At 35.3% G+C, this 15,918-nt stretch overlaps 1 protein-coding gene across 1 annotated transcript in view; it reads right to left on the bottom strand.

The window, feature by feature from the left end:
* Nucleotides 1–15,918, bottom strand: part of MALRD1 (MAM and LDL receptor class A domain containing 1) — a 516,995-nt gene that overhangs the window by 451,651 nt on the left and 49,426 nt on the right. The window contains exons 7-11 of the mRNA XM_049777533.1: nt 9,412–9,513; nt 8,501–8,647; nt 5,477–5,643; nt 2,483–2,575; nt 1,389–1,596 (exon numbers count right to left, since the gene is read on the bottom strand). Coding sequence (XP_049633490.1) covers nt 1,389–1,596; nt 2,483–2,575; nt 5,477–5,643; nt 8,501–8,647; nt 9,412–9,513 — 717 coding nt within the window. The remainder of the gene's footprint in view (nt 1–1,388; nt 1,597–2,482; nt 2,576–5,476; nt 5,644–8,500; nt 8,648–9,411; nt 9,514–15,918) is intronic.

The raw sequence follows: 15,918 nt of genomic DNA, 5'->3' as shown, positions 1-15,918 counted from the left end.
GGAATCGAGCTGCAGTCTGCCCTAAGCTAGTGGCGGCAAGGCAGATGCCTTACCGCCTTACCGCTCTGTACCACAGCTCCGGCCCAGAGATTTTTTTTCTTTCCCCAACTCCTCTTCCCTACATCCTTCCCTATTTTTAAAAAATACTACCAAAATTCCATACACAATCATGAACAGAAGCTGATTGTTCAAAGAGCAATATTTTAAAGGTAACGTTTATCTTCTTGCAGTATTTTTCCTCTTGCTCAGAAAATGCTTCGTCAAAAATAAAGACACTATCCCAAATTAATGTCAAATTTTTAATAATTGAAAATAAAACCCATTGTGATATCCAAATTGGATTCATTTCTGAAGAGATTCGGCATTTCTAAAGAGACTCAAGTAGCTTTGTTGCTAAGTTAGCTTCCCTAAGGAAACTTCACGTGCAATGTTATATAATAGAAGACAGAATTCTCTTATGTAACACTAGACTTGCATAACAATGGTGCTTTTTGTCTTCCGTCATATCAAAGACTCCTAGAAAGTTTGAAGGAAAGATTCTGGTCAGTTGTGAGTGCCAATATTATGGTTGACATGAAGGCAGGGCAGCCCGTCATCCCATCTCTCTCTCTCTCTCTCTCTCTCTCTCTCTCTCTCTCTCTCTCTCTCTCTCTCTCTCTCTCTCTCTCTCTCTCTCTCTCTCTCTCACTCTCACTCTCTTTGTCTCTCTCTCACTTTCACTCTCTTTGTCTCTCTCTGTGTCTCTCTGTGTCTCTCTCCTTTCTCTCTCCTTCCTCTCTCTCTATCTCTCTCTCTCTCTCTCGTTTGTTTTGGTTTTGTTTACTCTTTGGGTCACACCTAGCAGTGCTCAGGGGTAACTCCTGGCTCTACACTCAGGAATCACTCCTGGCAGCTCAGGGGACCACATGGGAAGCTGGGGATCAAACCCAGGCTGGCCACATGCAAAGCAAATGCCCTACCAGCTGTGCTATCCCTTTGGACCCACCAGCCTCTTTAACACCCCTCTCCACAGTGTACTACATCCGACTGAGAAACACCCTCCATTTCATAAGGATTAGCACATCTCCAAAAGGCAAAGCACTAAAAGGTTCTCTCATCCATTTAATTTTCTCTTTCCTCAAAATACACCCACATGCACACAAACACCACTATTCATAACTATCCAGTTGTTGAGTAAATAAATCCCACAGTGTGCGCAACAGGCAACAAAACTTTCATTAAATACAGACAACCCAACAAGGAATATGGGTAATGTCTTTAAAGTAAGAAAGTGCATGGAACTTTATTTCACATATTCACTGTACCTTTTTCCAAACAAAGGCCATTTTCAGGTCTGTAACAGCTGTGAATGTGAATATCTGATCAAAGCAAACTGTTCTTTTACTTACAGCACATAGTGGGATCCTCATCAGTCTCATCAGCACAGTCCTGCCGAGAGTCACAGACTAATTCCTGGGCAATACACTGACCATTAGCACAAGCAAATTCATTGGTTGAACAATGCTGTCTGGAAAGACCCTTGGCACAAGCATAGATCCAGAGCTGATCCAAGCCAATGAAACCTTTCTGGTTCAGAAGAACCCCTTCAAAAATAATCTTCAGGAAGAAGAGAAAGAATTAATTAGTTTATAATATCTGTAAATGGTAATGGGTTAATTAATGAGAAAATGTATTTAAAGACAAACCAATACAGTTGAAATCAAGTTCCTTTTGACAAATCTGAAATATACTCATTAAATTACAGAAACAATCTACTGAGCACCACACAGACTATAATATCTGACAGTATTGATGGTAAAGTTGCTACTTGTTCATCTTCTTCATTCTCGTTCATAGACAAGGAAAATTATTGTCATTACTTATCAATAATAATCAGGACTTTTTTTTTTAGCTACTGAAATTGTTGGAAGTTTGGGAGAGAAAATGTCGGGTAAAGACAAAACATAAAAATATTAAAGAATCAAAAACATTCATTTTTTATAAAATAATTTTCCTAAAATAATGAAGGGGATTGTTAAAGCAAATTTCTTATTAAATTGCTAGATGTTCCATAAGCATATAATGTTAACAATATGGACTATATTGTTAACATTTGCATAGATTGTACAGATTTTCAGTACCATTTATTATTGACTTTCTTGGCTACATAAATGGTATTGGGAAGGCATTTAGGTACCCGGGATGAAGTTCATTGGAAATTATGGAAACTTTAAACACGACTAGGTATATCCTCAGGGGAGTCTTGCGTGCTAAGGGTACGAAACAATGAAAAGAGAGATCATTAATTTCCCCAAATATACAACTCTATATCTCTAATTTAAATACTAACTTGAATATGCCAATTGGTAAATTTATATTGCAAAGCAAACAATTAAATGTTTAATTGATGGGGGGGTTCTTTACATGACAGAAACCCAACCACAATCATGTTTGTAATCAAGATGCTTAAATAAAATATATTTTAAAAAAAACTGTTTTATACCTTAAATGTCTTCAGTTCTTCTGGTATTAAAATATCTGCTTTTACCCATTTCTTAGGAGTTGATGTGTTATATGTCCAAAATATTACTTCTTCCTTTGATTTAAAAAAAAATATTACTAATCCTTCAAATTCTGCCTTCATATGTATGTATGTTCTAACTCACATTCACTTTAGCAGTTTACCTTACTTATAGGATACTAAGTACTTTGAAATCAATGGTACTGTTGAAAATAAGATACGTAACTTTCATTAAAAAAATGAGAAGATAGTACTCACTGTCTTCCAATATAAGTCCAGCCCCATTTGAATCCCAAGCACCACAGATAGTCCCTGAATCATCACTGAGAATAAACCTTAAATACAAAGTCAGGAGTAAGCCCTGAACACTATCAGATGTGTCCCCCAAACAAAGAAAAACAAAACAAATCTATAAGAAATTGAAAGAAGATGACTAGATAGAACAGAGTATTTGGGAGCAGCTATGTATGAAAGTCAAAAGGCACATCTAATACATGTCATTATATATACATATAAAAGTCCACCTGAGGTACTAGCAGAAAATCTGAGCCTTTTATAACATTAAAATAATTATGATTAGAAAACATACCCATAAATTTTTACTTAAATTTAGAATAATATTGTAGTCAACATTTAATTTATATTAATAATTACCGACTATATGAAAACATTATAATTTACCCATTCATATCTTAAGAATCTATCTATATAATATAAAACTCAAAAAAATTTATAGAATATTTTACACTATATCTCTGGGCTGGGTTTACATGACTATGACGACAAATGCACAACTCTTTGTCATGTTCTTCCACATATGTGGAAAACTTTGAAGCACTACAGAAAAGGAAGAAACATTTTACCAACCACACCATCAGCTTGCAAAATGGAATGAAATAATATCAAATAAATTCCTTGACAGCTAACTGCAAATAGTAGCATGAACATGATGTAAAAATATGAAAGCATGATAGAAATTGTGTCTAGTCCACATAGCGAAGGAAAATGAACTATATTAAACTATCAAACCAAAGTTGTTCTTCAACCTTATGACTCTGAATGCAAAAGCTAGAACCTCCCTATATCCCTTCCCTTTATAATCCTATTCATGACCTTGGGAGGTGTTCATCTCCTTCTAGAGATGACTCTAAAGGTCAGTTATGTTGGAAGATAGATTAAAGTTTTATTCATCTTTTTAAAAAATAAAAGAGATAGAAAGGGCATAAGGTATTTAGCACCATAAGATGTTTGTCTTCCATGCAGCTGACCAGGGTTTAAGCCCTGGCATCCCATATGGTCTCCCAGCCCAAATGCAGTGACTTCTGAGTGCAGAGCCAGGAGTAACCCCTGAGTATCACTAAATGTGGTCTAAAAACAAACAAAAATATAGGTAGGAGAAAGGTCACTGGATAGGAGAGAGGTTTGAGGAGAGGTAAAAATGGATAAAGGAGCTCAATTGTTTGGCAGAGGATAGAAACTAGTCTTGTATTGGCCATAAGGTAGAATGTATGGAAGTTAAATTACAATGTTCTGTACCTGAAATCATTGTCATAATATAAGCCAAAGTTACTTTTTAAAAATTTAGCCACACAAAAGGAAAATGAAGAAGTAATATGTTGCTATTTTAGGGGTAGGGGTGAAGAAGAAAGATTAATCCTCTAAAAATTTTGATATCTTGGTAATAAGCATTTTGTTACTTAAGGTTAATTATGATGACATTTGGAATAAAGGGCCAGAGTGACAGCACAATGGCAGGGTGTTTGCCTTGCATACAGCCGACCCAGGACAGACCCAGGTTCGATTCCCAGCATCCCATATGGTCCCCTGTGCCTGCCAGGAGTGATTTCTGAGTAGAGCTAAGAGTAACCCCTGAGTGCCTCTGTCTGTGGCCCAAAAATCAACCAAACAAACAAAACCAACTATGAAGTAAAATATGAATGACAGCTTTTTAGTGGTGTTTGACAAATAAACTTTTGTTGAAAAATAAATGTGTCCATTGCCACTTGGAAATTTCAACAGTATTTATTCTAGGTATCCTGAAACAAATGAAAAGGACTTAAACTCTTTTTTTCCAGTATCTGAATTCCTGCTATGTAAGCTCCTCGTTTACAGTGACTTGTATTTATTATCTGATTTATTTCCTCCCACCTATAAGTAAATTATTCTTTGCAACAGAAATATTTCAGTCTTCAGTAATTTCCCACTAGTCGAGAATGATTTTCCAGGAAAGTTATGTGTAAAGGGGAGGGATTTGTTTTATTCATTAGCATTTCAGCTACAGCTTCCATTCTATCTAGTGTGTCATTTTCCTTTCACTTAAACAATGAATTTCTTTGTATTTAACCAGTAATCGACCTTTAAATTCTATAAACTTCCAGGAAAACTAATCCCATCATATTGACAGATTTAATGATACGTAGATCTAAAATCCAAACCAGATCACGTTCACACCTCAATACAAAACCGAGGGCCTAAAAATTTCAGTTTTATAAGACTGACAGTTTCTTTTTTTTTTTTTTTTGGTTTTTGGGCCACACCCTGTGACGCTCAGGGCTAATGCGCTCAGAAGTTGCTCCTGGCTTCTTGGGGGACCATATGGGATGCCGGGGGATCGAACCGCGGTCCGTCCTAGGCTAGCGCAGGCAAGGCAGGCACCTTACCTCCAGCGCCACCGCCCGGCCCCGACAGTTTCTTTAATATATACTTCTGGGGAATTTGACAGGTGCATAAAATAATGTACAAGTTAACACATTTGTTTTTGTACATGACAGTCTTATCTCAATTGGCCTCATTCTTTTCTAAACATTACTCTTTAAAATACCATTAAAATATTTTAACAGTATCTCAAGTAAACCAAATTTCAAAAAGAATGCCTAAATACAATGCACAATTGTGAAACAGAAATCAAATTTCTATTCAGAATAAAAATTGCCTTTATTCAATGCATTCAAAATAAAGTCAAGTTTGTTCCCTCACCATATCCTTATAAAGTCCTACTCTCAGAAGACTGTTAGCCATTGAGAAGTAGAATTGAAGATGGCAGCTGTTGTTTAGGCAATGACACACGGAGCTATTGAGATAAGCCCTGAGGTCAGCCTGCCTAAGAGTAGAAGTAGGCTTATCTTGCATCCAAAGAGAGAAACCTGAAAAATGAAGGGAAAAGAAACATTTTTATGTTAGTCACTGTTAGAGAAAGATTTTTAAATTTCTGTTGTTTTCCAAGCCAGTCTTGAATCATCAGTATTTCTCCAAAAAAGGATATGACATCTAAAAATTATTACATCAACTACAAATTATAGGTTTTTGTTGCCATATGTGATTTCTTAAATGCATTCAAATCTATGAATTTCTGAAATCAGACCTGACAATTCTCTTACTTTGAAAACTTAATAGTGTGGGATAGAAATTTGTTAATAAAGTAGGCAAGACAGAGGGTAAAGGGAATGCTTGCGCACTGTGTGATGTCAATTGGTCAGCCACTATGAAAAATGATGTTGATGTTTCTCTGAAAATTAGAAACAATCACTTTTTTTATTGTAAGAATTTATTCAAGAAACAAAATTGATTAACATAATGAGGTAAACTAACATAACATAACATAGTAACATAACATATAATAAATATAATATAAAAATACATGTAAGTCAAAGAAAGTTTCTGATTAAAGCACATTTTTTTCATAATGGCTTACATATCTTTCACAGTAGTATTTTAGGTACATATTAACATTGAATCAGAGGAATACCCATCACTAAATATGTCCTCCCCCATCCCAGTTCTACAACCCATATACCCCACCATTACCCCCCAGGCTGCTAGAGTAGGTGGACCCCTCTTTGTCTGGCTTACTATTAGTGATCATATATCTGTTTTGTCCTGGAACCCTCCCTTGTTTCCCCCTCTATTTAAGAGGCAGAGCTAGAAAAATCGAGGTATGTGGTTTTGTTTGAAGGAAAGAAAAGCAATAGATTGGGGTACAAAATAAGACAAAAAAAAAGTCAAATATGCTGAAAATGGGCGGAGTCCCTCTAAAGGCTTCCAACTTCAGTTTGAGAGAGGATGTGAAAAAGGTAATTGAAACACCACAACAATACAAAAGAAATATCAAATTAAATAAACAGTGAGCACTACAGCAATAAAGACAAGCACACACAATAGTCTCGGTTCTGAAATCAAATCATGCTCAAGTGCAAAAAGAAAGAGAAAAATAAGATAAAATAAAATAAAATAATATTGGAGACATCAACTTCAATCTCTACACCAAAAAATGACGTCAAAAAATCGATCAATTGATAAATATGTGGAAAAATGATTTTTTGTGCTTTTTTTTTCCTTTTCATTTCCCTCTTGCATAGGCACAGTAACTATTGGGGATATTATAGAGGGAATTTCCTTGGCCTAGGAGATATAGGGTTTCTCCACCCCTGAAGTATACTGTCCTGGGATTAACTATAGACTCCTTGCATGATCATTTACTCTCCCTGTGTTGCTTTAGTGGTGTATGGAAGACTTCAGCTTTGTCTTGGATGGTAAAATCATAACTCTGTATCTAGAGAAGAAACAATCACTTTTTGATCCAATAATTTTCTATATAGGTATATATTTGAATGAAAAAATAATCTTGAAATAATTTATACATGTGATGTATAGAGTATTCATTGCAGCACTATTTATAGTAGATAAGACATATGTAGAATAAATTTAGTGTCCATGAAGTGTTGAATTAATCAGGAAAATCTAGTGCTCATGCATATACATATACAATGGAATATTATTCAGCCATAACCAATAACTAGCCCCTGAGAGAACATTTTTGTTTGAAGTAAGTCAGGTAAAATACAACAAAATATTATGTGATCTCACGTACACAAGGAATTCCAAATAAGAATAACAAAATGCATGGATACATATGAGAGTTGCCAGAAAAGGAGGTATAGAAATGGTTGGCTAGGGGCCAGAGAGATAGCATAGAGGTAGGGCATTTGCCTTGACGCAGAAGGACAGTGGTTCTAATCCTGGCATCCCATATTGTTTCCCGAGCCTGCCAGGAGCAATTTCTGAGTGTAGAGCCAAGAGTAACCCCTGCGTGCTGCCTGGTGTGACCCAAAAACCAAAAACCAAAACCAAACAACCAAAAATAAATAAAAAGATTAAATAAATGGGTGAAAGTGGTCCAAAGAAACAAATTTCTAATTATAAACAAATGTAAGACATTGTATACGTAGGTCAGTAGAATTAACAACCATCTGTTATACATTTGACGACATAATAGACATAGACTAGATTAGTCTAATTATTGTCCATTGTATATTTTAAGAAAATAAATCCTAAAACTTCCCATCAAAAGAAAGTCTGTGTAGCTATGTGTGGTGATGGATGTTGCCATCCCCAAAACAGGACCTTATTATCAAGCCCTTTCAAGTGAAGAAGGAAAGTGAGTCACAAATGAAATAAATCCCTCCTAATACATAGCATGCTGCTTGACTCTATTTCCATGATTTTCTGAAAAAGCAAAACTATGGGGACATATTAGTGCCATAAGTAGAAATAATAGCTATTAGTTCTTAAACGATGAATGTGTTAACATAGACTAACAATATTCCTCCAAAATGAGAGAACTCAATAGAAAGAAAAACAAACAGAAATTGTCAAATTAATGTTAAAAGAAAAAGAACCTCATTAGCACAGCAATAAAAGGAGTGCAGAGACTTAATAAGCACCTTTTAAATAATTTCTTGTTTAGTTGCCACAAAATAAATTATCTCCTGGTGTTTATAAAATAATAACATTTGCCAAATCAAAATAATTAAGCTAGCAGAATTCTGCCTTTGCCTTACAGTCATAGATTTCCCCTCCACTTTTTATATCAATGGCATAATAGAGTTTCAATAAAATATGCACCATATGTTCAGCAAGACCTTTAATCCAAGTGATTCCATAGGTCACTATATATCTTCATTTACTGAGTAATAGATGAAATTCACTTTTCTTATTTCCTACCTTGGCCAGCCCCACAGTGGCCGTCTGGAGGCATAGAGCCTAATGTAGAAGCATCTCTGGCTTCCAGGAGCTTCCAAGAAAGGGTCTCAGCAGATGCCTCTGGGGCCCAGCTGCACATGCCCCTTTCAAACCCAAGTGTCTGGTGCCCTAGAGAAGAAAAGGCATGAGGGAACTGTCACAGCCTACTTAGAAAACCCCTCTCCAGATCATTGTGCAGCTGCTCTCTTTTCAAAACTCTTCTGATGGTCCAGGGGACCTCACAGTTAGCTAGGACCCAGTCGTGTCAGAAGTGATTGTGGTTTCTATCTTTTGCTTAATTCTCTGTTTCTTGGGGAATGATGCCAGGGGATTGAACTCAGGCCTTTATCATACAGAGCTGGAGCTCCAGCCAACAAACTATCCTTTCCACTATGATGCCTATATATCATTTTAATATCTAGGGTTTAAAAATCTGATTGTACCAACTTTATAGACTTTAAGTTATTAGTTCCAACCATTTACTATTCCTAATTTGTAATTTTTTGTAATTTGGGGGTCACACAAAATTTTGGGGTCACATAACTCTGTGCTCAGGGGGTCACTCCTGGAAGGCCTACACACAAAGCCTACACTGCAGCGACTGGGCTATATCTCCCCACCTCACATTACAATTTCAAACAAGCAGCATCAGTTCTAAGAGTTTTTTAATGGGGCTGCTTCGTAAACAACATTATATCACATTAACTTTGTTATTGCTATCTTCACTTCTAAAATCCCCGATTTTCAGTATCACTATACCTAAAAATCTTTCAATCTGGCAAGCACTAGGAAGTAACATTCAACAAGGCTGGTCAGAAAGAGCCCCTATTAGCCCTCTGAATGGGGCCTGAGTCTCCGTAGGGACTTATACACTTCCATAACCTCACACTTACACCTCGGTTCTTCATTGCTCGAATCCAGTGTGCAGAGATTTGTATCTGGGAGGCACAGTCTCTGATGGAACTGCGGTGCTTCTGGGTATGGCAGCTTTTCATCTGTTAAATTTAAGGGTTAAGAGGAAGTGAAAGCAGGTGTAGGAGGATCCATGTTCGAATGCTGACCTTTGTTTGACAAACCCTATCCACCCAGCTCTTCCCCAGGGCTGCCTGGTCCCTTAGACAACCCCATGACAAAAGCAGGTGTGTGTGTGTGTGTGTGTGTGTGTGTGTGTGTGTGTGTGTGTGTGTGTTTGAAAGAGAGAGAGAGAAAGAGAGAGAGAGAGAGAATAAAACAGCCATGCCCATACTTCTGAATTTAAATCACATTTCTTTGTTTAAAGACAGTAAAGTCGTCAAACCAAATCTCCTGAGTGTCTCCAGTGGGAAGAATATAACTGTCAACCATGGAAAATTAGGGGCCTATTATGAGGATACCTGCACATATCAAATATATAGGCTGGCTTCATTGGGGTGGACTCTGAGAACATTGGTGGAAGGAGGTTGACATTGGAAATGGGATGAATGCTGAAATATTGTATATCTAAAAATTCGACTATGGATAACTTTGTAAATCACAGTGCTTTAAATAAAAAAGGTTTAAAAGCTCACAAGTCAAATTGAAACAATATTTAAGAAAAGATCAGACATATTTTAAAGTAATTTGTAATTTACTATTTTCATTATATGTATAGCTTGTTAAATCTTCTGAGCCTCTAAATAAAAACATTGGAATTGCTATCAAAAAATAAAAGAAGAAAAAATATGCTCAGTGAGATTGACTACACATAATTTCTGGACTCTTTCTGGTCTTTAGAGATTATGATCTCTTTACAATGTTTCAATCTCCTTTTCATTTTATGGAACTTATAAAACTATTTTTATTGACATGACATTAGCACCCAACACAGCGAGGATTTCAGAGCACACAACCTCTCTCCTCAGAAATTGTACATCATCCCACATCATGTCTCCACTAACAGCTTATTGACTATCTGATATCACTCAGATGGCCTCTATCTCTTCATTGGCCCCCATTTCTTTGGTAACTACCATTCTGTTAGAGTCTAAGACTTTGTTTCTGATTAGATTTTGTTTGTTTCCAATCCACATATGGGTGAAACCATATGGTACTTGTCTTTCTCCTTCTGCCTTCTTTTATTTAGCACAACCGCTCATGATCCATCTATGCTGTTGTAAATGGGAGATGTAGCCTTTTTATGCCTGTATAGTATTCCGTGTAAATCTTTGATATTCTTTATCCAGTCATCTGTCTAAAGGGCACTGTTGGTTTTCTACTCTTGGTGATTTTGAAAATTGCCAAGAATGTGAGGAAACTCATGAGTTCAAATTAGTGTTTTCTATTCTCAGGTGAATATTCAGAAATGAAAATTCTAGATGATATGGTAGTTCTACTTATAATTTTGGAGGGAATCCCCCATACTATTTTTAATTAATATCTTTATTTAAACACCTTGATTACAAATATGGTTGTAGTTGGGTTTCAGTCATGTAAAGAACACCCCTCTTCACAAGTGCAACATTCCTATTATCAATGTTCCCACCCCATCCCCACCTGTACTTTAGACAGGCTTTCTACTTCCTTCATTTATTCACATTGTTATGATAGTTATCAATATAGTTATTTCTCTAACTGCACTCATTACTCTTTGTGGTGAGCTTCATGTTGTGAGCTGGACCTTCCAGCCCTCTTCTCTTTTGTCTCTGGGAATTATTGTAAATATATATATATTTTTCTAAAAACCCATAGATGAGTGACACTATTCTGATTCTATCTCCCTCTGAATTATTTCACTCGGCATTGTAGACTCCATGTCCATCCATGTATAGGAAAATGACATGACTTCATCTCTCCTGATGGCTGCATAATATTCCATTGTATATATGTACCACAGTTTCTTTAGCCATTCATCTATTGACGGGCATCTTGGTTGTTTCCAGAGTCTGGCTATTGCAAATAGCACTGCCATGAATATAGGTGTGAGAAAGGAAATTTTGTATTGTAGTTTTGTGTTCCTAGGGTATATAGCTGGATCATATGGGAACTCAATTTCCAGTTTTTGGAGGAATCTCCATATTTTCTATAATGACTGTACCAATTTACTGCTTAAGGACTCCTTTTCTGCTATTATCTCAGCAACAGTTATTGCTTGTTAACTTTTCAGTTTTATGGCCATTCTGAGCAGGGTGAAGTAAAATCTCATTGCATTTTTCATTTGTACTTCCCTAATAAGTCATGTGAAACTTCTCTTTATGTGTATGGTGACCACTTGACATACACTATTACACTATATTTCTCATTTGCTTAGTGTCTCTATGTTTAACATGGAAGTTCCATGACAGCACCATGTGTTGATTATGTTTTTACTGCTGCTCCCAGAGCTCAGAAAAATCTTGACACATCCTAGGTGCTCAATATATAGTTGCTTAATGGATCAATAAATAACTTAAGATTAATTTGACAAAAATTAAATGCATTATTCTTATAACTTTTTATATTTTATTGAGAATAAAACTAAAGCAACAGCTCTTTAAAAATTATTTATGAATAAGATTCATAATCCAGTTTCTCATAATAGGAGCTGACAATGAATATGCAAAGCCTCTTGAATGTAAGATTCATTGAAAATAAAACTGCATATGCAATGGGAGTTTGGGCAATCAATGATAGTTGAGATTTCACAAAAACAGTTACCTTGAAACAATTAAAACTGTAATTTTGTAGACTTATGTAATGACAACAAATCTACCCTCTGGAGCTACATAATTAAATATTTGCCAAAATTCAATTAAATGCTGAATATTATCTCTAATTTTCACTATTAATAAAGACAGAAATGCCACAAAAATATCGTAAACAAAAATATTGAAATCGTTCAATATAAACTGCATGGAATTTTAATTTAAATTTAAAAATTTTAAATATAGCTTATGTTGTTTGTTATTAGACATTTTTACCAATGTCAATCACTTTTCTGACCTCTGGTTCCCAAACTAAATCTTTCCCTAATTAGTCTGCTGGATTGTTCTTTTTATTTTAGTGTATCCAATCCCAGGACCCAAAGCTATTTTAAAATGTCAATTATTTAATTTATATTTTCTTTTCTTCTTGACCTTCTCTCTCCCCATTATATACTATAATACAATCTAGCAAGGAGTTTGTTTGGAGGTTATTCTAGTCCTCAACTACTGGTACATGATTAATAGGGTGAAGTATCTCCAAACATTTCATGTCTCTAGACCAAAGAAGCTGCCGTCTCAGGTTCGCCATCCTCTAAATCTTATCTTGCACAAACAGGTTATGTGGAATTGGCCAGACGCTCTCTGATAGTGGAGAATAAAGTCCAAGTCTCAAGGCCATTGCAGGGAGAATTTTAATTAGCAATCGCTTTTTGACTCCAGGGGTTTTTGATAACTTCTGTCTATTTTCTTCAATTACTAATAGATTTTAATGAACAGTTCTTGAACCTTAAAAAGTGGCTGAAAGTTAACAAAGCAAAAATGGTATTCAGGTTTTTAATTATTTGACTGCATAATAAGGATACATAGTTCCAAGCTGACTGAAGGAATAACTTCTTGTAGTTAGGATCTTTGTAGATGGGACTAAGATAAAATATCTGCAAATCATCTAAGATAGTCAGAATATTAGAAGATTTTAATTATGTATCAGAATATGCAATCTTTATAAAATGATAAGTTAATTTATTCAAGAATAAGCTTTATCCAAGAATCAGTGGTTAGACACATTTTATTTAGTAAAAAAACTTAATATTTTTACATTTCTTTATTAAAATCTAAACATATATTCATTTTACTATATGTATAATAAATGCTCATGTTTTGGAAAAAAACAGCACTTAGAACCTACTCCTTGAAGTTGTAGTAAATGTCTTGTCTAATGGAAGAAAAAAATTTAGCTCTATTGTCCAACTTGCACAAAGTTCAGGAACATGGAAATAGTTAAATAGGTATAACTAAATGCATTTATAAAGTCTATATATTCATATTATATAAATTAATTACAAATAAATAGAAAACTACTAGTGATGTTTTCCTCTAAAGACATGCTTCTTCCTCATCAGAATGTTTTCAGATTTAAGGAGTTACATATCTTTGGTAGATTAATCTTTCAATTTATATAATATTCATACTTTTCCCCCATTCAGTTCAATGATCTGACAAACATGCAGATATAATCTGCCATTGTATCACTACTCCATTGATTCAGTTGAGTTATTTTGGTGTCTATCATTAGTTTTTTGCTTAGTTGGTTAAGTGGATGGTTTCTCTCTCTCACTCTCACTCCCTTTTTTCTCAACCTTTTATTTTTTAATTTTTTAATAGTGTTAATATTTTAGTTTGTATTCCTCATTGTGAGATATAAAAATTTTAATAATAATAAAAGTATGTTACTTTACTGTGGCTTATAATATTGTTTTAGATTGAAGGGGTATCGTGCATATCACTTTATCTCATTTTAGCACCCAGTTCTTGTGCTGTTAGGGCAGATAAGGATGCTATTTCTTCCCAAAACATCTGTTTACCCCATAAGATAACTAGCCATGAAATATTTTCATCATGACTTTCATAGTAATAAGCATAAAAACTATTCAGGTGGTTATCACATTCTGTTGAGATTATTGTTTGGGACTCTGAAGAAATGTTCCCTTTTGACATTAGTGTGTGCAGAAGCAATTGCATTGTTTTCTTATTATTACTGCTACCTTTTTGAGATCTGAAGAGTCTTTGGTGCTAACCCTCATTCTGCTATTGATTTTGATAAGATGTGTTCTTTCTTGTCTCTTGATCAATTCACATTCAATTTTGATTAATTAAATTCATTAATTAAAATGAATTGGAAATTAAATACATTAAAGTAATAAAAATAAAGCTTTTTTTTTCGTTTTTCCATTCACTACTTTTCTGTCTTATTTTCATAATAATTGATTTAGCTTCGTTGTGGTTTATTTTTGTTCGTTTCTTTAGATGGAGAATCATATTACTACTTTGAAACCTTGATGTTTCTAGAACTAAAACTTGCACTGGATTCAGCAAGATGTGAACCCAGTAAAAATCTGGGCACACGGTGATCCCTGAGCATCACAGAATGAAGCCGGATTAGCTGAGAATCACTGAGAGGGGCCTGGGAGTCCAAAAGCTCTGTAGCCTTCATCCTTTGTAGCTCTCATCTGTGTTTCTAGTGAAACCCAGATACACTCACTCCTCCATGGGGTTCTGATAATTAACTCGGCTGAACCTGTCCTCAACGTCTGCACTGCACTGCAGCCTGCATTGTAAATATGACGCTACTTAATTTTACCATCTCTCCAGATCAGGCCATTTATAAAGCTGCAACTTTATCTCAGTACTAATGTTATTTCATCATATTTTAGAGGCATTTTTCCCTATCCTTATACAATTGAATGTGCTTACTTCCAAGAGTTTAAACTTGCCCGCAGTGTTCATTTTATTTAATAAATAAAAATCAGAAAATAAACTCTTGGCATCCTTCTTCCAATTCAAATCACAAACAAAGCCACCTCATTAACTATAGTTCTTCTCTGTTAGAGACTCACTTCTCTCACACAGCTCCCACGGACCATTTTCTTGATATCATTTAAAGTAAAATAACTAATGCTGAAGTCACCACTCTTCAAAATCCCAGAGTTTCTGTCTATCACCACTATTTATTCCTCCACCTGTAAAAATACCTTGCCATGTGACGTAAAACTAGCATTCCTGGAACACATGAAAAATATTTCTTTTATACTTATGAGAGGAAATTTAGCCTTGAATTTCAAAACCTTTTTCTCTCATCTCAAATTGTGTAATACTGTGTAAAGTTAATATACATCTTAAAGGATTAGCCAATTACTTTTAAAATTTGTTTCTTGATCCAGGGCTATAGCACCTAATAGAGTATATGCTATACATATGTGAGGCCATGGGTTCAATCCCTGACACACATACAAAAGGGATAAAACTTAAGCCTAACCATCAGTAAATTTTATTTTATTTTTGGTTTTGTTTGGTCCAAACCCAGCAGTGCTCAAAGATCACTTCTGGCTCTGTGCTCATGGATCACTCCTGGCAGGGCTCCGGAAACCACATGCGGTCCCAGGAATTGAACCTAGGTTTGCCAAATGCAAAGCAAACATCTTACCTGCTATACTATTTTTTGGGTCACCACTAAACTTTATTTCTTTTTATTTTTTATTCCAGTACCATAATTTACAAAGCTATAGATATATACTGTCCTAGCAACAATCCTACCACCACTGTCAACTTCCCTCTAACAATGTTCCCATGTTTCCTCCTGGACCTCCACCTGCCATCACAGAAGTCACTTTTTTAAGTTTGATGGTTCAAGTTTGGCTCTCATGACTTCAGGGTTATTGACCTTGTGGTTTGGATATTTAGCTCTGTTCTTCCTTATCACCATCA

Source organism: Suncus etruscus, chromosome 7 (genome assembly GCF_024139225.1).
Source record: "Suncus etruscus isolate mSunEtr1 chromosome 7, mSunEtr1.pri.cur, whole genome shotgun sequence".
Taxonomy (NCBI): Eukaryota; Metazoa; Chordata; class Mammalia; order Eulipotyphla; family Soricidae; genus Suncus; species Suncus etruscus.
The sequence above is the reverse complement of the archived record's forward strand: the minus strand, read 5'-3'. Positions and strand labels throughout refer to the sequence as shown.